This window comes from Sinocyclocheilus grahami, unplaced genomic scaffold, assembly GCF_001515645.1.
Source record: "Sinocyclocheilus grahami isolate Dianchi unplaced genomic scaffold, SAMN03320097.WGS_v1.1 scaffold162.1, whole genome shotgun sequence".
Taxonomy (NCBI): Eukaryota; Metazoa; Chordata; class Actinopteri; order Cypriniformes; family Cyprinidae; genus Sinocyclocheilus; species Sinocyclocheilus grahami.
Genome location: NW_015505341.1, coordinates 642163 through 666600, shown reverse-complemented (window position 1 = coordinate 666600; position 24438 = coordinate 642163). Strand labels below are relative to the sequence as shown.

The window sequence follows — 24438 nt, the reverse complement described above, 5'->3', positions numbered from 1 at the left end:
AATACCTACATCGCAAGACTTCAAATGTATTTAGAATCACTGCAACCCCGCGTAATGTGCAAAATGACAACAAAACCAATAACCCAATAAAAAGCTACTTATTACTAGGGATGCAGCTATAGGATTTTTTAGTACTGATTACAAGTTAACAGTAGTTAACGATACTATAAACTTTCAGTAGGGTGACCGTAACTATTTTCAAAGCTTTTGCAGTAACAAGCTACATTTTCTAAAAACTGATGCCACTGCTTTATCCTTCAGAAGGATCATTTATATACTGTACACTACCGTTAAAACGTTTTGGATCAGTAAGATGTTTTGAAAGAAATTAAACTTTTCATTCAGCAAGGATGCATTAAAGGGATAGTTCACCTTCAGTTGCTGTTCCCCTTGCATAGTGTTTTTTTTTCCATACTATGGAAGTCAATGGGGACCAGCAACTGAAGGTGAACTATACCTTTAAATTGATTAAAAGGGACAGTAAAAATGTCAACAGTATGTTCAAAAGATTTATATTTTTAAATAAATGCTGTTCTTTTGAACTTTCTATTTATCAAAACTCCTGAAAAATAGTAGTAGGATTTGCACAAAAATATTAAGAAGCACAACTGCTCTCAGCACTGATAATAAGAAATGTAAATCAGTATATTAGAATGATTTCTGAAGGATCATGTGACACTGAAGACTGGAGTAATGCTGCTGAAAATTCCGCTGTGCATCACAGGAATAAATTACATAACAGAAAATTGTTATTTTAAACTGAAATAATATTAAATTTAATTAATATTACTGTTTTTTGCTGCCTTGGTACGCATAAGAGACTTCTTTCAAAAACATCTTTCTTGCAATACCTTTCATTCATTCATTCATTCAAGTTACTGTCAATCTGAGATAATTCATTCAAAAACCCTTATTGTTTTTGTGTCATTTAATCACTGCTCTGATACAATTACATAGTTTCATCTGATTATATTAAAATCACAGTATCATCATTAGCTTGAGTATCAGTATATAAGCCAGAGGCAGATTGATACAGAATATAATATATAGCAATATGAGTGTCAGTTATTACTGAAACTGCATGTAATAACCTTGTGACACCTGTTGAGTGCTTATTCTGCTATCTTATATAAAACAGAAAACGTCTCTTTTCTGTCCAGGTAATATGGGTGTTGAAATGTACATGTTTCTCCAAGAGGTAACTGAACTGGCAGCCAGATGGTCAATGTGAGAGTCTCAATAGTTATAACAATTGAAGTAATCTCTGTAGAACAGTGCTTAAGAGAGATGAGTGGAAAGTGATCTTATTTTTGAGACCTGAAATAAATGAGCACATCTTGACTTGACCTGTAATCCGTGTCTCTTTAAATGGCACCTGCTCCGTAAGACTGTGCGCAAGTTGGCAAAGCTGTGGCTGCACCGCTCGCAAACCAACCCCTCCTATGTCGTCTTCTCAAGCTGAATCTGGTTGTAGCAGGCCTAAGGGCAGAGAAAGAGATTAAAGTAAAACATGGAAGAGAATGAAAGGGGACTAGTGATTGCGTGTGATGAGATTATCCTTAAAATTCATTCAAATCCTTAAAGGCTTTAGCTTTACAAATAAACTTTTGGTTCGTAAAACCAGCCCCCAATATTAAAAGGGGTCATGTCATACATTATTTATTCAGTTTCAAGTTTTTATATTTACATCAAGTGATCAAACTCAGAATTTGTCAAGAATTTTAAATGAACTAGGTAAAATTGATATTCTAATGACATAACTTTATGATTTTAAAAGTAGTAATGCTACTTGTCCCTGAAGTTGTGTGAAAAAAAAATTCATTCTCACTTTGAGAGTTGTCAACATGAATCCAAGCTGTCCCAGTTGTAGACTTCCGTCTGTAAGATCCTCTATCAGACTCACTTCAGAGCCCAGGTTTCTGATCCTACACATTCACAAGCGACAGGTTCTTTACATGGGCAGACAAACTGCACATACATTTATGTTTCAGCTGATAACTTCATTGCAATGAGGTCTATATGCAGTGAAAGGTTTATAAAAGTACCGTGCGCGGAGCACCACATAGAGGAAGATCGGAAAGAGGTCATCCATGCACCACAGAAACTCTTTCCCAAGCAGAGCCTGCACATCCTGAGTGACCTCCTCAAAGGTCAGCTGTATCACTTGCAACTTGTCTGAGGGAGTGAATGCTGTGCTGTAGAAGCAAAGAGAAAAATAAAAAAGAAGACTGCTACTAAAATGTTCCTGTTGTTGTTTTCTGCCTTTGTTACTCACAAAACTGTCTTTACCTGATCTGTTGCAGGGTTTCAACAGCAGTGGCAAAGCAGGCCTCTTTAGTACTAGGCAAGACCTGTCCATTAAATTCAATTGAACCAATAAAGTGATATATTTTACCAGCAGTGTCATTACTGATTATTTTCTTAGGAAAGACAGAAAGCTTTACCTGCTTTTTCTCTCCCAGTACAGAAATAGAAACTGGCCAGAACTTTCTGAAAAACAAAAAGACATTCAACTCAAAACTGTAAAAGCCACCGTCCATTTTATAATACGTTATAACCACACTTTTTTATTTTTATAATGCATTATTCACTCATTTAAATCCCCATATAAAAACACTGCATTATAAATACAGTCTTGTGTTGACTGACTACTGTGAATAGTGAAAGTGAATTGACTACTACTAATGCATTTTTGCAATGCCTTACCAAGGACATGATATTCTGGTGTCCAGATATAATTTGTCTTCATTTTAAATAATATATCCATTGTTTATCAACCAAAATTCTTCTCACGATATTTTCATGATATGCTCCATTTGAAAAGTGTGTTTGTGCTATATGTTTAAGATAAATGCCAGTTGGTTTGATATTTTGCATTCAATACAATGGCTTAAGTGTCCAAATACTTTTTAGGGTCAGTATAATTGTATCATAAACACTGTTATAGAATAATATTTCATATGGTACTGTTACTTTTGTCACTTACTCTTGTACTGCAAGGAAGGCTAGAAGAGCAAGATCAGGCTGTTTGTTGAGTCTTAACACACAGTTCCAGTATACCTCCTCCTCTCTCTCTTTCTCTAGTGTGTAGAGGGTGAAGAGAGGAGGGTAAAGCCTCGGCAGCAACACCGGCAGGAGAAGACTTGAACTGCTCACTATCCAACTGCAGCACACACAACACAAGACTGCTATACTTTCAGAAAGTAACTATATCTATTTGTATACATCTATTTATTTTCTGTGGTAAGAACACATGTAATACTTTTATTCTGCAAGGATCCATTAAAATGATCAAAAACCACAGTAAACACATGCACAATGTTACTAAATATTTCTAGTTCAAATAAATGCTGTTCTTCTATCCATAGAAAATCCAGAAAAAAATGTATCACGGTTTCCACAAAAATATTAAGCAGCAAAACGTTTTCAATATTGATGTATCTTGAGGAGCAAATCAGCATATTAGAACGATTTCTGAAGGATCATGTGACACTGAAGACTGGAGTAATGATGCTGAAAATACATTACATTATGAAATATATTAAAATAGAAAACTACTTATTTTAAACTCTAGTAATATTTAACAATATTACTGTTTTTACTATTTTCTGTTAGATCTGTCTATACACATACAAACAGATGATAGGTAGATAGATCAATATAAGTAAATGCAACTTAATATAATGCAACTTAAAAGTGCAAAAATCAGAAATAACAAAACAGTAGTTCAGTCATAGTGATGCTGTCTTACCCCTGCTGTGGAGTTTCTGAGTGTGTACTGCTGTTAAGAGAGTCTGTGCCCTCATCTGAGGAACTGGAGGAATCCAGAATAAAACCTCCATCCTCAGGGAGACCAGGAAACAGAAACCTGCGGCAAATATTTGTAACACAAATATCTGAAAAACAACGGCCTTAAAAGGAAAATCAAGTAATATCCAGTGGTCTCTGAGACTGTAATGAAATTAACAGTATGCCTCATTATTACATTTAGGCGAGTTCATTAAGTAATAAAGTAGTAAAGCTATAACAATGAGTAAAATGCTTTCTATGAGCTTTGCAAAATGCTCTGCTGGCTTTTAAAGCACTAGGGTTTCCTGTAACTCATACTGAAGCAATCACAGAAAAGCTGGAATGTGTTACCTGACTATTTGAAATATGCGTGTTAGGTATGACTGGATCTCCTCCACTGCCTGCTGTAGGAGGCGTCTATTGGAGCCCACACCAACATAGGTCATCCTGTACACAGTCACAAGGGTCTCCAGCAGCCAGCCCAGTGGGTGAAGCGGGGTATCACAAGCCTAAAGAGAGTCATTACACCCCCGCCCCCCAAAAAAAGAGGCAATACATTTAAAAAAGTATGAATCTACACTACTATTCATATTACATATTGCAGTTATTTTAGTAACTATAATAATAATAATAATAATAATCATGCAATACTAAGCAGCACAACTGTTTCAACATTGATAATAATAGGAGATGCTTCTTGAGCAGCAAATCAGCATATTAGAATGATTTCTGAAGGATCATGTGACACTGAAGACTGGAGCAATGGCTGCTGAAAATACAGCGTTCCCATTATAGGAATAAATTACATTTAAAAATTTAATAACAATTAAGAATTACTTTAACTTGCAAAATATCACAGTATTATGTTTTTTATTTGATGAGCATAAGAGGCTTCTTTCAAAGACATTAAAAAATCGTACCGACCACAAACAGTACTATAATTACATTATGTAAGAAATTATTAAACCAGATAGCATTTATTTGAAAGAAAAATACATTTTCAAATAAGAAAACACATTTTACAACATCAAAATCAAGACGAAAATTATTTTAAAGAGAGACTTTATGGTTGTCACATGTTAGTGGATCATGTCCACCTGTGGTTACTGTCCTAAGACACCTGTAATTTATATATATATATATGAAGTCAGTTCTCTTTACTAAAAATCACCTTGACAACAGTTTGTTCAAAGTAATTGCAAAAATGGCTCAGAAAAGTAGATTAGTTCTGAAAAACTATAGCATTATGTGTTTGCAGATGCAACATGGTTTGATTTTTTATTTGATCTAATTCAATGACATTCTTTATTGTGACCCAAGTGTTCAAATGCTTTTTGAGGCATCTGTACAACTGTACAGACTTGGTGTTAATAAGCCTTTGGAAGTCTCACCTTCATGAGATACCGACGGATGTTGTTGTAGGAGTCTGCAGTAACAGGGCCCACATGTTGAGGAATCACCTCAAGACTCTCCAGCATCTTAGTCTGAGATCGGCTCAGCTCGTCTGGACTATAGACAAACATACGTCACTGATGATTTCTTCACACTCTGTTCACTTACATTCATGTGCATATAAACAAAGAAGTTTTGTCTTTTGTGTACCAAAGTTCGAGTTTGGTAAACTATTGAATTAGTATTTATTTCATTTTTTTTTCAAGAACTCATTAAACACTTTAAATATATGTTGCAGAGTATAAAGCATTTTGTATGTTACAAGCCTAGTGTGATCACACCTTTACTTGTTCATTCTTGTGTGTGTGTGTGTGTACATACCGATCTCTCTGCTGTCTGCGTCTGGCAGTGAGGGCGATGGCGATGCTCTCCCAGGCTTTTTCATACACTCCTTCACCAGGAGTTTCACAGCCTAATTGGCTCCAGCACTCATCAAACACTGCCTTCCACTTTTCTTCTGCAGGCACTGCGTGTTGACCAGCCACGCTACACACACACACACAAACACAGATTAAAAAATACTTATAAATATACAGTAGGCCAAAGAAAGCATTGTTTATGACACACTTACGGAATCTTTCTTTCGCTCCTCAAAGCTTCAAAGGGTTTTGTAAATGTTCCAGCCACTCTCAGACCAGCTCCCCAGTGACCGTCAAAGACCCCATCCAAAGAGTCACCATTAGGCATGAACAGAACGCCCTTCACATCCATAAAACCACAGGAGATTCAAATACACAGAAGCATTAAGATGCACAAATATGGTTTCTACAAATTTACTGTGGCTGGAAACGGTCACATTATTTCAAAGACACCTTTCCACACAGAGTCCAGTCTTCTGAAAACTCGCCCTCAAAGACAGTGTCATCATCACAGAGAAGAGTCCCATTGCCCTACATCAGACAAAAGTCATGGTAAGTTGCTCAAATAATAGTACATACAGTCTCTAGTGCCCAACCAGCGAAAGAAGTGTATATTTAATATAAGCAAATTACAGGCACTTCAATGCAGGCATATAATAACATCTTAACTGACCATCATCTTGTTATTACAGAAGTTTCCTTCATAATACAATCCAAACTGAGTGATAACGACTCCGTCTCCATGACGCTGATCATCAAGCCACATTCCCATGTATTTCTCTCCTCTGGGAGATATGAAAAGTAATTAATGAGTTGCTTATGCAGGAGGATGTTTAAAATCTCAAATTTGGTAACTACAATGTACATACCTGCTGAAGTCATCGCACACCCCATAGCCTGTTCTCTTCCCTTGAACCCACTTGCCCACAAACACACTACTGGAGGAAGGAGAGGCCAACTTTCCACTCCGTAACATGCCGTGACCATGACGCATGCTGTCCCTGAATGAGCCCTCGTATACCTCACCTGAAGCATACCTGCAAAAACACAACAGTCAGACCATGGGTAAGGCACTAGATGGCAATTCTACCAATTTAAGATGTTCAGGGTCCCCCATTAACTGATAATGTTTCAAAGAGCTTTTTAATACACACATTTACATAACTATTACCAAAATGTGCCAAAGCCATGAATTTTCCCCTCCTTCCAGTGACCCTGGTAACGCTCAAACTTGTTGAAGGTCGTGTTGGGCATCATAAAATCTCCAAATCTAAATGAGAAGAGAAATGGTGAGTATAAAAACATACATAGTACATTTGGGGTAGGTAAGATTTGTAATGTTTTTGAAAAAAGTATCTTATGTTCATCAAGGCTGCATTTATTTTAACAAAATACAGTGAACACAGTCATTTTGTGAAATATTATTAAAATAAAATAAAAACTGTTTTCTATTACTAGAATTGTTAAAAAGTAATTTATTCCTGTGATGTCAAGGCTACATTTCCAGCTGTCATTACTCCAGTCTTCAGTGTCACCTGACCTGATCATTCTAATGTGTTGATTTGGTGCTCAGAGACATTTTTTATTATTACCAATGTTGAAAACTGTCAATTTTTGTGAAACTTAATATTTTTGTGAAAACTACAATTATAATTATTTTTTTTTACTTCATACTTCAATGAAGAGAAAGATCAAAAGAACAGTATTTAGGTCAAGACAGAAATCTTTATAAACATTATAAATGCCTTTATCTGTCACAATTTAATTCAATCTTGTTAAAAACAAAAACAAAAATGGTAGTGTATATAACAAAGAATCTGCAAGCACAGGTATGTTCATCTTAAACTGTGCATACTGACCCATCCTCCAACCCGTTCTTGAATGTGCCACAGTAAACTGTCCCATCTGGCCACTTCAGGGTGCCTCTGTTTAAAGAAAGGACAACAGAAGGTACAGGTACATGTGAACCACAGTTAATTCAACATGCACCACAGTGGATTCAAAGAAAAAATGATTTTGGCATGTTAGGCAGTACTACCACTGGTGTTCCCTCAAAAAACATAAAGGCATGACAGCCATGCTTAAGTGATTGAGAGAAATATTTGTATTGTATAGTGTGAACACAAACAGTCATTATGGACATGTACTCACTTGCCGTGAAGTTTGCCTGACAGCCAGCGGCCCTCGTACGTGGCATCTTTGAGTCGGCCCTCTTTGCTGAAAGTGTAGGTGGAAGTACGTGACGTAGGAGGTTCACCTTTCTGGCTGCTTCTAGAAACATGCGTCCTCCCGTTCAGGCCTACAGCAAGCACGTCCTCAATGGCCTGGTTAATGGCTCTCAGCCACTTCCCCTACCAGAAAGCCAGTGGGCGGCAGAATTAATGCCAAACAGAAAATCTTCTCAATCGAACTCTGACTGCATCAGTGCATTACCTTTTCCAAAGGGGACGTTGCCAGAACAACAAAGCTATCTTCAGGTGTGGTCAGTTTAAGCCCATGTCTAGTAATGACAGTCATAAATTAAACTGGGGCAGAAATTTTATTTGTTGGTTTATGGCAGGGCTGGGCAACTTCGGTCCTGGAGGGCCACTGTCCTGCAGAATTTAGCCCGAACCCTAATCAAACACACCTGAACAAACTAATCAATGTCTTCAAGTACCCTAGGAGGCTACTCTGCAGGACTGTAGCCCTCCGGGACCGAAGTTGCCCAGCCCTGGTATATGGGGATTGATTTTTTTGTTTTCGTATAGGCACAACGGTGTCCTTAAAACTTCTATACAGCAAGTACAAGACCATTACAGACCATCTAACAATTAATGATAAACTTCTCAATCGAACTCTGACTGCATCAGTGCATTACCTTTTCCAAAGGGGACGTTGCCAGAACAACAAAGCTATCTTCAGGTGTGGTCAGTTTAAGCCCATGTCTAGTAATGACAGTCATAAATTAAACTGGGGCAGAAATTTAATTTGTTGGTTTATGGCAGGGCTGGGCAACTTTGGTCCTGGAGGGCCACTGTCCTGCAGAATTTAGCCCGAACCCTAATCAAACACACCTGAACAAACTAATCAATGTCTTCAAGTACCCTAGGAGGCTACTCTGCAGGACTGTAGCCCTCCGGGACCGAAGTTGCCCAGCCCTGGTATATGGGGATTGATTTTTTTGTTTTCGTATAGGCACAACGGTGTCCTTAAAACTTCTATACAGCAAGTACAAGACCATTACAGACCATCTAACAATTAATGAAATGTCATGTGCTAAACTAAACTCTACTAAAATAGCAGAAAACTGTTTGAATGAAAGATAAAAGATGTTGAGATGAGTAACTTACTGGCCCACACTTTCATCTGAGATGGGCTCCACCCACAGTGTAGCAAGTGGATAGACGTAATGAGATGAGAACTGTAGAAACAGAGAGAATTTAATCAGTTACATATAAGCAAACCACTCCCTCATCTACAGTGCATTAAGAAGGGAATAAAACTAAAGCCTTTGCTCTGCTACTGCAGATTCATGAAAAGAACATTTACAGCAAATACATCTAATTTATGAATAAAACAGGTTTGCCTGAAAGACAAAAAACACATTAGCCATATTAAACACTGTCAGTTCCTCAAGGAACTTCACCCACCCATTCACACAAACACACACCCATGTACCTACATAAGAAATATGATATGCTCTCTTGAACAAGGGAATCCACACCCAACACCCAAACATATTACTACAACTGAGGCATAAATCAACAGTTAGAAAGATCCATTTTATTTCATGGAAATAAAAAGTATGCAATGAAACAATATGATATGATGTGATATGGTATATGATGTGCCATGACATGATATGATTGTATGTAGTTGAAGTAGTGCCCCTCTGAGGTGTGTGACCAGTAAAAGCAGACAAGGGAGGAATTGAAACTTTTAAATGTTATTGTCATTTTCAAACCACTGGCAGAATAGACCAAGAAGAAACACAGACCAACCAAGCATGCAGAGAAAACAGCAGAGCATACACAGTTCAAGTTTCAAAAACCACAAAGCAATATGAGGCAATATGCCAGCATACCTGACAAACAAACACACACACACACACACACACACATATGACCACTCTCCATAGACATAATGATTTTTACACGGTACAAATGCTATATTTTCTATCCACTAACCCTACCCCTAAACCTAACACTTACAGAAAACGTGCACTTTTACATTTTCACAAAAACACTATTTTCTCATTTTGTAACCACAACATAAAAAATTGCAGGATCTACTGTGGAGACATTTGGTATACCTGGACCACACTCACACACCTGAAAACAATAAATGATATAACTGTACAAATTTAAATGGAGCTTCAGTGTTAAAAATTAAAAGCCAGTTGTTTAAAACCAGGATCAAATAATGATGTCTCAATGTTGCCCTAACTATTTTGATTCCATTTCTGGTTTTCTGACATTTTACAGATGTAGTACTAGTATTATTAGTAAATGTACCATTATAGTTTTTATTAACATTTTGAACTAGTTGGTTTTTTGTGTTTTATGACCACTCTCCATAGACATAATGATTTTTACATGGTACAAATGCTATATTTTCTATCCACTAACCCTACCCCTAAACCTAACACTTACAGAAAACGTGCACTTTTACATTTTCACAAAAACACTATTTTCTCATTTTGTAACCACAACATAAAAAATTGCAGGATCTACTGTGGAGACATTTGGTATACCTGGACCACACTCACACACCTGAAAACAATAAATGATATAACTGTACAAATTTAAATGGAGCTTCAGTGTTAAAAATTAAAAGCCAGTTGTTTAAAACCAGGATCAAATAATGATGTCTCAATGTTGCCCTAACTATTTTGATTCCATTTCTGGTTTTCTGACATTTTACAGATGTAGTACTAGTATTATTAGTAAATGTACCATTATAGTTTTTATTAACATTTTGAACTAGCTTTTATCTTTATGTTTTCATTTTTCCTTTTAACTTTTAATAATTTGTATTTTATATCAGCTTTATTTCAATTAAATGTACAAAAACAATGCTGGCTAATAATGACAGGGAGAAAGTGCTGCAAATGACACAAGCTAGACTTGAACTCACGTTGGCACACTATCTGCTAGGCCATGTCTTCTACACGCTAATCAGTTTTGAACAAGTTTAAGGTTGGGCACAAAATATTTAGTACATAAAGATTCCACATTAAAGCAAGATTTTCATTCACACTACCATCTTTGTTAACCACTCTTTCCATAAACCTGATTACAACATAGCATGACTCTACATTAGGGATGCACCGATATGAAAATTTTGGCCGATACCGATAACCGATTATTCTTTATTTTTGAAAGCCGATAACCGATATGTTGGCCGATAAATCTATATCCAAATTGTTATATACTTTTTGAGAGCCTGATTACAAAAAAGGTCTCATCATTAAAAGCCACATCCCAAACACTTCAACATAAGCAGCCTAGTTTGAACGGTGTACGTTTAAAACATGCATCTTTCCTCAGCAGAATAATGAACTTCAGTTAGAAGCCAAAAAAAAAAACGGCAAAAAAAGAAGCCAGCTGATGATTCAGAAGGGAGAAACAAAAAGGCCTTAGCTTGGGAAACTTCCATCAGACAACAACTTCCACATGGATATTTCAGGCCTCATACAGGCTTTTTGTTTTTAGGCTTTTTCAATGTCTCAAGTCTTAAATTACACACTGATTCTGTGAAGGCAGGAACTGAAACACACAATACTCACAAGTTTCTTTGATGGAATAGTGCCCTGAATGAATGAAGACAATAAAAAAAGAACATGAATGAAAAAAAAAAAAATGAGTGTAATAAAAATAACTGGGTGGTAAAATTTTGTGTTAAAATGAATTAACCTGTGCATGAACCAGCACATCACTGAAGAGGATGAACCAGCTGGCAGAGAATCTTCCAGCGTTCTGTAAGGCCAGAGCTTTATTACTGCTCTCACAAACCAGACGACGAGACGGCTTACGCAGGGATTCCTGAGAAAGAGAAGATCACGTAAAGAGAACTCCACACATGCAGACACATCACGTGTACACATGCATCTGTTCGGCCACACACAGGTTTCCACATCAACTAAACAGAAATGTATCTGAAACTTCTGTGGTCATATCTGACACTGTGTAGTCTTGCAGCATGCTGAGCAATTCAACTTCATTAAAGGAAATAGTAACTAGGTCAACTTAACCACATTATACAGTGGAAGTAATATACTGTACAGTCGCAAGTGCTGCTGCCAGGGTGGGAAATTAACACCAGCCAAACCCTGGTACATTTTCATGATGGCAAATTATTTTGCATCATGCGTCAACCACTACAGCAGGCCAACATTTCTTCTTATTATTTGTTTATTAAAACAATTCTCAGATTGACATAGAAACTGTTGCTTAGTAAAGACAACATATGTGGTACAAATGAAAAGTTAATCTCATTTGCTTCTTGTTTGGATATTAGTAGATTGTTACCGCTCAAATGTACAATGCAAGTAACTCTTCACACTCACTCACTCATGAGGGTGTTTTCACACTTGCTATAGTTCTCATTTCTCATATTTAAACTGTGTTCTATTTATGTGAATGTTTGAAGCATCAGCTGTCAAAACTTCATATGCTTTGTGTGTTTGCTCAATTTCATTCACAAATGAATTATTTTACTGTTTTTTGAGCAACAAATGATCATGTGACACTCGAGACTGGAGTAATGGCTGCTGAAAATACAGCTTTGCAAATACAGGAACAAGTTTTAAACTACATTCAAATAATAAAAAAAATATTACCAACCCAAAACTTCTGAATAATGCACATAGTCCTTAATATATAAGAATGCTGCTATACAACAAAAACAATGGCTATGGGAGCTGTACAGTGATCTGTCAGGAAGGTCATCTATCATCAGAAGCCAGGACTGCAACTATCTGCCTTAGAATTAAGTGACTGCAACAAAAGTTCACATTCTGCACCATACCGAATTCTTTCCTTTGAAGTTCCTCCAGAAACTGAAAGTGGCCTCAGCATCTCTTCTCTGCTTGCTGACAAGGCGAGCTAAATCTTCATATTTGGAGCAGCCATTCTGAATCCATTCATATTCCTCAGTGTTCTAAACAATGAAAGATTATGTCATGTATTTTTAAGCCACTTTAATTCCTTTAAAGAGCATAATGAGAATCACATCATTTTCTTACCACTTCAAAGCAGTGGGCTAGTTTCAGAAGTAATCTGTTATACCCATGCATGTGCTGCAAAGGCATATAAAACAAGTTGACTAACAGATCATAGGGTGATGTGTTCTTCTCCTTGGGCTCTAGCAGAGTCTGTATCAACTCCAGTTTCTTCCCAAAGCATTCTCTGAAGAAACAAATCATGCATGACCAAATATATTATTTGCATATATTATAATGATGCCAATAAATAATATATGAATGATTATGACAACGCACTGTGAGGGCTTCAGCAATGACTGGAATCCTCCCATAACAAGAAAGTTTCCTACTGGATCGCAGTACCTGAGGAAAAACATCATCACTTGTGTTATCACAGAGATTGTAAAATATAAAAGATGATAGTTTGAATAGTACTTACTCTTTATATGTGTCCATGAAAAGGTCTGTGTTCTTGATCAAGACCAGTGTTTTGATTACTTTTCCTAGCTGCAGGAAGTTGGTGAGGGATACTGAGTGCTGTCCTGTCAGATGGCAAAGCTTGCTGAAACTACCAGCCATCCCTTGAAACAGCAACATTGAGGACTGACCCAGAGACAAGGCCAAACTCCCTACATTATGGCAGAGCAGATACAATCCATATCAAATTATAAAACCCAGTAACACTCCATTATCCAAACAATCCAAAATGTGCAACGAGTAAATCAATCTGTTACATACCACGGGCTAGCAGGGGGCTCAGGATTTCGCTCTTCACCTTACTGAGGGTGCAGTAGAATTTCCTCTCTGCCGAAGCGAGTTCATGGATTGTAGCTATGAAACCCATTGCGTTCTGGTCAGCCAAGGCCAAACAATTCAGTCCTCCCCCAAACACTTTGCTCACATAGCCAATCTAAACACAGGACACAGCCAATTTATAGTAAATTGCTGCTTTACATAAAACAGTAAATCACAAACATTTAAATGAATGCCATTACCTTACATTATGTATATCAACCAATCACTGATACTTGCTGGCAAAATTATTAATAAGCAACTTATTATTTATATACCAAGTTAATATTTTGTTTCATTTTTTATATTTTAAGTTTTCATTTTAATTTGACCTTAATTTGCAGTAATTTTATGCTTTTGTAATTTTTATTAGATTTAGTTTTTAAAAAATATCTATAAACTTGTATAACTTTTTATAATACTTTTTATAAAAATTGTATAATTTAGTTTTTATTTCAGTTTAAGCATTATTTTTATTTCATTTAGTAGTTTTTAGTACTTCAACATATTTCAGTAAACACAACATTTCTAATTTTCGTTTAGTTTAAGGTTTTCATCTAATATTAATTTTTTCTTTCAGATTTATTAACAAAAATAAATCTAAAAGTTATATAATAGTTAGTAATATAATGAATCTTACAGTTCATTTTTAGATATCTTTTGGAATGTCTATTTTATTTGATCATTTTTGTTATTAACATTTCTTTTTCTTTGTTACTAATTTTGTGGTATGTATTGTAATGATGTACTCTGTGTACAACAATCTTCAGTGAAGTAGGATGGCATCAGCTAATTTATGAGTTTATTGTGTAAAATTAATAAATGTGGATGTTATTTTACAACACAGCCTACACACAGTAAAAAATAACTGTATCAACAGAATAAAGGTTTATAACGGTCTGTACGAACATTCATGCAGAAGGGCAGAAGGGTGGGCGTCTGGGTGCAGGTCCCGGAGAGGGGATGAGCACTGTCAGTGTTCTCCAGCACCCGCTCTCCGCTGTAGTACAGTATGGGCTGATAACAGTCTCCATCAGCCAGCAGCAAAGTGTGCGTTTGTCCTGCTGCCACGTCCCACACACGGATACCCTCAGAGATCTATTGTCACACAAAAGCACATTAATTTTTATCCAGGGAACTGCGTTTATTAAAAGGGAAGGTCTGCAGAAAAAGTGATTGCATATCATAAAAATATTAAAGGAGGTATACCATGGTGAGATTAGGAACTGTGCTGGGAGCATTCATACGACCCAGCTGTCCAAATTTGTCACTTCCCCAGGAATAAACCTGTGAGGGACAGGAAATACACACTTATTGTTATGAGGAAGAGGTGACAGAAGAGAACAGACCATTTAGGGATCCAGATTTGTAATAACATTGTAATAAAAAAGTATATAAATAAAACTAAAATAACACTGGTTTAAACGTTGAAAACAGACCTAACATAAGCTACAAGGTGTTCAATCAACTTCATTGTCCAACCTAAAGTTTTTATAAAGCAAACAATCCCATTCAAATGCAGTAACACAGTTTTCTAATAAGAAAATAATGCATTAATATTAAAGAAATGAGACCCAGGCTGCTGTTACATCATTTGCAAGGCTTTATTGGATAATTAGTAATTTCCTCATAGATATACAGTCTTGTACTTTGAGTCTTTTTTTAATATATATACAGTATGTATGTATATTTTTGCTATGAATCAGTTCAGGCCTAAAAGTCTTTACTGAAGGATTTTGCAGTCACTGTTGCAGCCTATAATCAATTGGAGAAATATTTTGAAGTCCCTCCCTACCTGACATTGAGCTGTCAGTGCCAAGGAGTGATTTGCTCCAGCAGTGATCTTGACAACTTCCTTTTTACTTAAGCTCTTGATGCAGAGAGGCTGTAACCTGTAAGGGTAAAAAACAAAATATTTTTCCAGTCATGCACTGTGGTCAAGGACATGAACAGTTATATAAACAAAACACTTATGTGTTTATGGGCTCTGTTGTACCTGGGCAAATAGTCTCCATGACCTAGCTGACCTTCCTGGCCCCTCCCCCAACTCCACACCTCAGTGTAGAGGGAAGGAAGGAGATTTCTGGATTCTGAGGTAGAAGTAGTAGTCACGGCACCCACTATAGCTCTTAAATGGTTGGTTCGATGACTAACAGAAGGTGACACTGAAATTCAACAGCATATTAAAAATGTTCCTCGTGCATATGACCAAATAAGTCAAATTTATACAACTGTAGAAATTGTTTTTAAAGGGATGGTTCACCCCAAAATGACAATTCTGTAATCATCTACTCACTCACATATTGTTTCCAAACCTAAAGATGAAGAAGTTTTGATGACCTTTAACTTTCATTGTAAAATCTCAAAATATCATATTTTGTGTTCCACAGAAAAAAAAGTAAGTCATACAGGTTTTGAACAATATGACATGAGAAATGCTGACAGAATTTTCAATTTTGGGTGAACTATCAATTAAACGTTCACTCAGTAACTTCTTGTCTTGCTGTCCAACAAGACATCTATGAAGATCAATAAGACCAATATGGATGCAACATCATACAAAAGAAAAGCTTTCAGTAACTAATGCCATTGTAGAAATACCCTGTGTGCAGTCATCCATGATTAATTTCTTCTGGGAGCGAAAGTGTTTCGCATGAAAGGGGGTTACCAAGATAAAGTAGTATTATCAAGTTAAAGTACCAAGATAAAGTAAGTAGTATTTGGCAGCTCATGTTTTACTATGTTCTTACCATGGCTCAACAATGTGGATGGCCAGCTAAAGCCAGCTGACGAAAATAATGTGCTGCATTGCTACTGAAACATTTACATTCATTTTTATTGCAAATTTAAATGTTTGTTTTTTTTGTGCATGTGATGCATTTCTACAATGTTTTTGCGGATTCTGCTAATGTCTCACCAATATATTGATATTCAGCTGGATAACATAGATAAGGTTTTTCCAAAAATTGCAAAAATTACTGAGAGTACTATATAAATGTATTGAAAACTTTATTTAGTAATATTCTAGATGGTATGCCATTGTTTTCAAAATATTGTTTATGAATTTAGGGAAGTAAATCATAGCTGTATAATTTCCAGCTTGTTGCAAATATTATTTTTTGTAAAAAAAAATTAAAAATAAATACTTCACAAAAAAATTGTGAAAAAAAAAAAAAAGAGTGATGTGAAAATATTGGCTGGGCAACTAAAAATCTAAACAACAGAAGAAAAAGCCCTGATCAGTTTATGTATAATAAATTAAATGTTATAGCCCCTGATTTAACATTTTATAAACATTTTTCATATAAAATTTGAGGTTCACAGTACCTGGAGAGAAGCCAGGTAAAGACCCTCTGCGATTATGTGCTTCAGTGTCCTCTAAAATGATGTCTGTCAGACTGGTGCTCTTCTTGCCTTGAAGAGGATCCGCTGGACAGAAGTCCATTCCAGCGGGCTCTCCTCCTTCCTCACAGGACTCAAATAAACATCCATTGCTAATCACAAGGTCACTGATGCAAATGCCTCCATCTACACTTGAGTGCTGTGAAGAATCGTCAGAAGTGGAATGCTTCCGGTCTATGATACTGTCTGATGCACCGCGCTGTCTGCCAGAAGCTGTGATACTATCAGTTCTACTAAGTGCTGGTGAAGAGGGACGTAGTGTAAGCTCATCACTTTGGTCTGATCGGAAAGGACATGTAAGTGATGACTGACGGCTCGGAGGATGGGAACCTCCCAAAGAGGTGGCCTCGGCCTGCTCAGCGAAGGTCTGGTCTGAAATTCTTTTGAGGTAGTCTTTCAGAGCTTGCTCATCAGGGTAGGGAGTGCTTTTGGTTCGCCATAGACGTGGATGTCCAGTCTCAGTTAAAGCAGGGTCTGGCTGAGCCTCCTGGCTTGTTGTATTTTTCTGAGATCCGACTGAAGAACCTAGGTCTTCGCAGATGTTCTTCGAGGTCAACGGGGATACTTCGAAGTGGGGCGAGGAGTTTTTGCTGTGCGGTGTCTGAGCTGGAGAACTCTGTCCTGACCGTCGACCTTCTTTAGAATCAGTCAGTTCCACTCCAAGTGGGCAGTAATGCTCATCAGAGATAATAACATGGTCATCCTTATCGATCATGGTGTAAAGGCTCTGCTTACACTGCCCACATCTATCCCGAGCTTGCTGACTGACCTCTGGGGGAGAAAGAATCTGAACCAAGGCCAGGCTGTGAAACCCACCACAAGCGATCTGAACCACATATCTTCCCACAAGATGCTCCACTTTCTGGGGTTTCCATACCGGGAATACGCTGGTGACTAGTCCCAGCTGGTAGCCACTACCCCAGGCCCACACCTCATGCTTCCTTGACAGGGCCAGAGTGTGCTGCGCTCCACAGGCCACATTCAGGACTCGGACCAGTTGCGGAGGATGGGTCTCGCCATCCACCACACTTACGGGAGTGGGACTGGATACCTGGTCCATTCCAGAGACACCACACTGGCCATGAGAGTTTTCCCCCCACATGTGGATGAGGCCATCCTCCGTTACAGCAGAACAGTGATAGCTGCCCGCTGACACAGAGATCACACGCTGACCGCTCAGGGCGCTTTCTATAACAGGGCCATCAGGATGAGATTCGACTCGTTTCCACGGCTGCTCGCCAAAACTATACACATGCCCATCTAAGAGAAGAACGTATTGACATGTGACAATTAGACAATTATGTCCAAGAGATCATTTCATTAGAAAACTTTCTCATGAAAGTTTCTTGAAGAGCATTATTTGTAACCCTGCAACATAAATGGCTGTGTGCAACTTTTTTAAGGTGGCTGCCAAAAAATATTAATCACTGTCCACATGTACATGCCTATTTGGTGTTCAATAGATAGACCATTTCTGTGTTTGCAAACAGTGATGTTTTGTTGTGGGCGGAGTCTATCTGGTGGCAGAAAATGACAGTTTTAAAGTAGCAGTCTATGAAAGCCATGGAATAAAAGAATAAAAAAAGTTTATTTTGAGTTTATATTTCAAAATTCTGACATTTTCCTCAATTCCGAGATTATATCTCACAATTCTGATTAAAAAAAATTAACTCGTCATTCTAGTTTATTTTGAGTTTATATTTCAAAATTCTGACATTTTCCTAAATTCCGAGATTATATCTCACAATTCTGATTAAAAAAAATTAACTCGTCATTCTCTTTTTTTCCCCTCAGCTCAGAATCACAGTTTATATCCCACACTTCTGTCGTTTTTACCTCTCAGATTTGACAAACTCACAATTAAATTGAGTTATAAAGTCCGAACTAGGAGATATAAACTTGCATTTGTGAGAAAAAAAGTCAGAATTGTGAGATAAAATAGGTAAATGTTATAGGTTTAAATAGCTTTTTCATGCTGTAACTGTAGGCTAATAGAACATGTCCCCTATGAACTGCATATGTGAATATTATGCAGACCTACTGTTTAAATCAAATTTATACTTTAAAAGTAGGAGTTTTCATCTATAGTCTGTCGTTTTATTGTCTGCGTTTAGCTTCAAATGGAGTCTTTGACAACAATATTCTATTAAAATTATTTGCATTCAGATTCTGACATCCAAATGCACAACAATACATTTTTTCTCTTATTCCATGGATTTTACCCATTTCTCTCCTCTTGTTCCCAGTGTTTTTCTGCCACCACAATGCACGCGCAGCTGCAAGTGACGTAACTGTGACGTCTACTCCAAATTGGTCTATAACTGGTGAGGAAATAAGGTAGAAGTAGGATTGATACTAATTCTCAACAACAACAAAAAAGAAAAAGAAAGAATATATAAAAAATCCTGCAGAAAAACAACCTTTTAGAGAGTCAGATAGAGGGTCTAAAACAGCCATGAAAATGTAAAATATTACTGATTTGTCACTGAAAAAAAACGTGTAAAAAAGTGCATCTCAAAGGAATAAATGAAATGATAAAAAATTTATGTAATCCTATGATGCAGGAATTACACACCTTGCAGAATCTATAAGCTTTTAAAAAACGATGAAGATGCAGTCCTCACTGTGAAAAGATGGATTTCAAAATCTAAATAAAAACACTACGCGAGTTTTATGATTCTTCTTATTTTGTTAAAATTCCAGATTACGCAAGGTGCCTGTAAACTCATGACTGCAGTTGTAAACCACTGAGTTATGAGCTCATTCCCAGCTTACTTTACTTGTCAAGAGATCTGACCTGTCAGCAGAAGTCCATGTAGAGTCCCCAGTGCAGCATGAAGCACTGGCCTGGACAGCAGCAGTCTCTCCGGGGTCACCCTGCAGGAATAGCCCTGCCATCTGTAAAGCACACCTTTCTCTCCAGAGCCCTCCTCTTCTCCAGAGCTGGAACAAACACATTCATTTTTGAACGTGCATGAACAACTGATGCAAAGAGCTGGGTAAACATCCTTCAAAATTCATTTTGCCTTCAACTGGACGGGGAAATAGCATGCCGGTTTGTAACGAGACGAGAGGGAATAAATAATAACAGATAGCGAACACCTACATAGTAATACATTATAACAGAAATAAGCACACACCTGCTCTGTTCCTCCATCAGCATGATTTACTCCATTTTAGACGGTGTGACTCCGGCACCCAGCAGCTATTTAAACGGACTTCACAAGCGAAAGTAACTGACTCACACTTACACGCACTCACGGGATGTTTTTTTTTTATATCGAAATTCAGCTTGTCACACATTGAAACCGCACAAGAGCGCATTTACAAAACTTTTCACATCGTTTTTAGTTAGACGTGACATCCTTCAGTAGCTTACGGGAGAATGGCGCTCCGCTTTTGATATCTATGATACGCTCGCGACTCAACCTGTCAGTATAATCACTCTGTGAAGTTTGTTGTGGGAACGACGGGAAGCGCGGAGGGTCAAAATGGTCTCATTGTACAGATTTACATAACGCGATGTTTTCTGAAAATCTTTAACGCTATTATTTACATTTCTGTAACTTTGGTGATGCATGTATAATCAGGAAACTGTGAAAATAGTTTAATAATCATGCTAGCAACATGTTAATCATGCTAGAATCATGCTAGCAACTTGCTAATAATGCAAACAACATGCTAGCAACATGTTAATCATGCTAACACCAATGCTAACCACATACTAGTAACTTGCTATTCATGCTACAAACATGCTAGCAACATTCTAGTAACTTGTTAATCATGCTACCAATATGTTAATCATGCTAGAAACATGCTAGCAACATAATAGTAACTTGCTAATCATGCTAATAACATGCTAACTAAATGCTAATCTTGCTATAAACATGCTAGTAACTTGTTATCATGCTAGCATGATAGTAACTTGTTAATCAAGTAGGATGTCAATAGTTTAATAATCATGCTAGCAAACATGCTAATCATGCTATAAACATGCTAGCAACATACAAGTAACTTTTCAATCATGTTATAAACATGCTAGCAACACACTAGTAACTTGTTAATCATGCTACCAACATGTTAATAATGCTAGAATCATGCTAGCAACTTGCTAATAATGCAAACAACATGCTAGCAACATGTTAATCATGCTAACACCAATGCTAACCACATACTAGTAACTTGCTATTCATGCTACAAACATGCTAGCAACATACAAGTAACTTTTCAATCATGTTATAAACATGCTAGCAACACACTAGTAACTTGTTAATCATGCTACCAACATGTTAATCATGCTAGAAGCATGCTAACAACATATTAGTAACTTGCTAATCATGCTAATAATATGCTAGCAACATGCTAACTTAATGCTAATCATGTTATAAACATGCTAGCAACATACTAGTAACTTGTTATCATGCTAACATGATAGTAACTTGTTAATCAAGTAGGATGTCAATAGCGGTTGGGTGGTTTTGAACCCAACCGCTGGGTCAAAACAACCCAATATCTGGGTTTGTCCCTTTTTAACCCAGCGCTCGGTTATATTTAACCCAGCATTTTTTAGAGTGAATAGGCTTTCTCTCCATCCTCCTGTGTCTACATGCATAACATTCTCCACATTCTAACTGAGGTCCTCTGTGGTTTAACATCCATGTTCTACATTTCACTGTCCATCAAAAAGACCCTGTGCTTAAAAGCCATTGATTACGACTCAAAGTGCAGACTCATATCATGTGTAACTCTGAATCATACAAATACTAAGAGGATCAAAAGCATGATATGAGAAAATTAGTAAAGTGTTAGATGACTTGTCTTCCTAGTGGGTTTTTTTGTGTTTTTTGGGGGGGAAATGCAATGTGCTCGACTAACCAGCAGGAGGCACAACACTACTAGTACATTCATATTAGCTAGAATCTCTTTCACATCAAAGTTTACCATGAGCTATCCTGTAATGGTTTCATGGCTAATAAAGTCACTCTTCTGTGATTTGGTTGGTTAAAGGCATAGCGCCATACCTGAAATGGTGAGATGGCACTCCTCACATAATGCTAAAACCTACCTTATGTCATAACTGCCAAATGACCTCAGTTTTTGTTCAATAAACCAAAATAACAATAACTAAAAACGTAAAGACCTGTCTCACAAAGCAAGACTCAGACAACCACGTTCTAAAAAACCATAATGTCAGATAAAAGTTGGCTTGGAGGAAGAAAAAAAGGTCAACAGCAAGTAACATAAAATAGAAAACAGTAAAACAACTTGGGTTTGGGGAGGAGAAACCACGATCAGTAAAAAAAGCCAGCGAAGGATTGGCAGGTAGCCTATAAGATATCTCTGCAGGACTCCCGCAGGAGCCCGGAACTCTCACACGCACAACCTCCACATCTCCTCCCTGAAGCTCTCGTTCGTGATCTCAGCTTGTTTTCGCTTTTAGTGTTTTCTATATAAAACACACAACTTTGCCCTGTGGAACTTGGCCCTGCATTTTAGTATGTGTGGTCATAAACACTAACACGAAATGGTGGGAGAAGAAAGGGGTGTGCTATAGGCAGAAAGAGAGGGCATGTATGTTGAACTTCGCAACACATCTGTCCTGGTTCTGTAAGTGGACCCATCAGGCCGTGCAGACTCAAGCATGTGTAATGGTCACCTTGTCTGTTTAAGCCAATTAGTTAAGTCTGTCTGTCACTCTCAGCATGTGTCAAGCCTCGTTCGACCTCTGCATCTGTTCTCTTTCAGGCTGTGGAGATAATGGGGGCAATTAGTTAATTCAGCATTGATTTAACTAGACAAGCTCTGGATGGGAATTTTAGGAATGTTTCACACCCAATGCAGAGCGTTTCTACTATAGGCTACAAGTATTTTATAAACTCCTTTACATATAATTAGAACCTTCCTGAGTAAGTTCACTGCTTTAATAATTATAATAAACAAAATATTTTTTTTGTTTTCCAGTAAAAAGAAAGAAAGGCAAGGCTGCATTTATTTTGATCAAAAGTTGTGAAATTGCTAAATTGTGAAATATTATTACAATTTAAAAGAAGTGTTACTGTTAGAAGATATAATAAAGTTCACTGCTTTAATAATTATAATAAACTAAACATTTTTTTTTTCCAGTAAAAAGAAAGAAAGGCAAGGCTGCATTTATTTTGATCAAAATTTGGTTCAAAAGCAAAATTGTGAAATATTATTACAATTTAAAATTATTATTAAATTAAAGTTATTTGAAATTGTAATGATATTCTACAATATTACTGTTTTACTGGATTTTTGATCAAATAAATGATGCCTTAGAGAGCATAAGAGACTTTATAAATAATAAATAATAAAAAAAAATATCTTAATTATACCAAAACTTTTCACTGCATCTTCAAAATTATCTTGTGTGTTTTATTGAGACTTTACAATGACCATTTCTCTATTTATGTTCTTAAAACAACATAAATCTACTCTATAAATTGATGCTGTATTAATAAATAAGATTTTTCATAGGCACACTTGAATAAACCTAAAATAAATAATAATAAAAAAACAAGTCATCCAAAAAATATTGAAAACAAGTCTTATTTTACATATTTGCTCCTTAAGTAAATTATGTTTGTACTAGAAATCTAGAAAAAAATGCTGATTACGAAAATAATTTTCACATTTAAAAATGACTGTTGCTTTGTCTTACAAATTGCAGGATAGTAGATCCCCCTGTGATTTCAAATGTTTTACTGTGGTTTCATGCTGTGGGTGTGGCGATTCTTCTGCCACCATTCATCAGTAATGTCACTGTCTGTCGTCATGCTCTCCCACAGCCCTTTGCTGTCCTTTAGTCCATCAGCATGTGGTTCTAATACAGCCCCTGTGTCAGGGCTTATCTGCAGCTGGTCTCCTGTGCTGTGTGTTCATCTGTGAGGGAACACAACTTGTGTTCAATGTGTTTCAGCATTAATGGCTGAGTGTGAACCGAAGTTTACTCATTCACTGACTGTGGTCCAACTTAACAAAGACCTGAGCCAATGGTCTCGCATGAGCCAAATTAAAGCACTTAACCAGCACTGCAGCCCACCTGCACTGTTTGGTGTGTATTTACAAAAAAAATACACTCTTTTGAACTATCGAAAATGAGACTTCAGTTTTGCTGCATTCCCAGTTTCAGACAGCTAGATGAAATGGTCCACTGAGGAGTAGAGTGATCTGAGAACAACACTGGAGAAACTTCACATTGTCTCTAAGAGGAAGCAGCTGTGGTTTATCAAGGCGGTTTCTGACAGCAGAGCCGGGACATGACCAAGCACTGACCAAAAGACTCACTCTCAAAAATACTGGTCTTTTAACCCGTTCTGCTGAAAAAAATCTCAAAGCATGATTCTCCATGCTGGCTGTTGCTGGTGGTAAACCTGAAAAACCATGTTGTTCACCAGCAAAAAAGAAAAGAAAAAAAGCAATCTGGTTAATGTACAC

At 37.0% G+C, this 24438-nt stretch overlaps 1 protein-coding gene across 1 annotated transcript; it reads right to left on the bottom strand.

The window, feature by feature from the left end:
* Window positions 1-886: 886 nt before the first annotated feature.
* LOC107592992 (alsin-like) lies at window positions 887-20394 on the bottom strand. Its single transcript, XM_016282573.1, has 33 exons — window positions 20121-20394; window positions 19778-19923; window positions 16906-18240; window positions 15575-15743; window positions 15374-15470; window positions 14788-14865; window positions 14488-14676; window positions 13525-13696; window positions 13226-13415; window positions 13084-13149; window positions 12829-12991; window positions 12612-12743; window positions 11498-11626; window positions 11371-11394; window positions 8933-9003; window positions 8461-8527; window positions 7752-7951; window positions 7460-7525; window positions 6772-6870; window positions 6470-6637; window positions 6274-6385; window positions 6054-6131; window positions 5813-5940; window positions 5563-5727; window positions 5181-5298; window positions 4141-4298; window positions 3752-3868; window positions 2987-3163; window positions 2445-2490; window positions 2290-2351; window positions 2046-2195; window positions 1829-1925; window positions 887-1479 (listed from the first exon to the last, which is right to left on the bottom strand). The coding sequence occupies exons 1-33, from the start codon at window positions 20141-20143 to the stop codon at window positions 1441-1443; spliced, it is 5031 nt and encodes a 1676-aa protein (XP_016138059.1). The 5' UTR covers window positions 20144-20394; the 3' UTR covers window positions 887-1440.
* Window positions 20395-24438: the final 4044 nt, after the last annotated feature.

What these genes read in the sequence shown, in the direction of transcription:
- LOC107592992 (XM_016282573.1), bottom strand. Translation starts at nt 20,143, where the DNA reads ATGCTGATGGAGGAACAGAGCAG. An exon ending in TCAGATGAAAGTGTGGGCCA is followed by an intron (nt 8,528 to 8,932) that starts GTAAGTTACTCA and finishes TGTCATTACTAG; the next exon opens with ACATGGGCTTAAACTGACCA. An exon ending in CGCAGACAGCAGAGAGATCG is followed by an intron (nt 5,299 to 5,562) that starts GTATGTACACAC and finishes GTTTGTCTATAG; the next exon opens with TCCAGACGAGCTGAGCCGAT.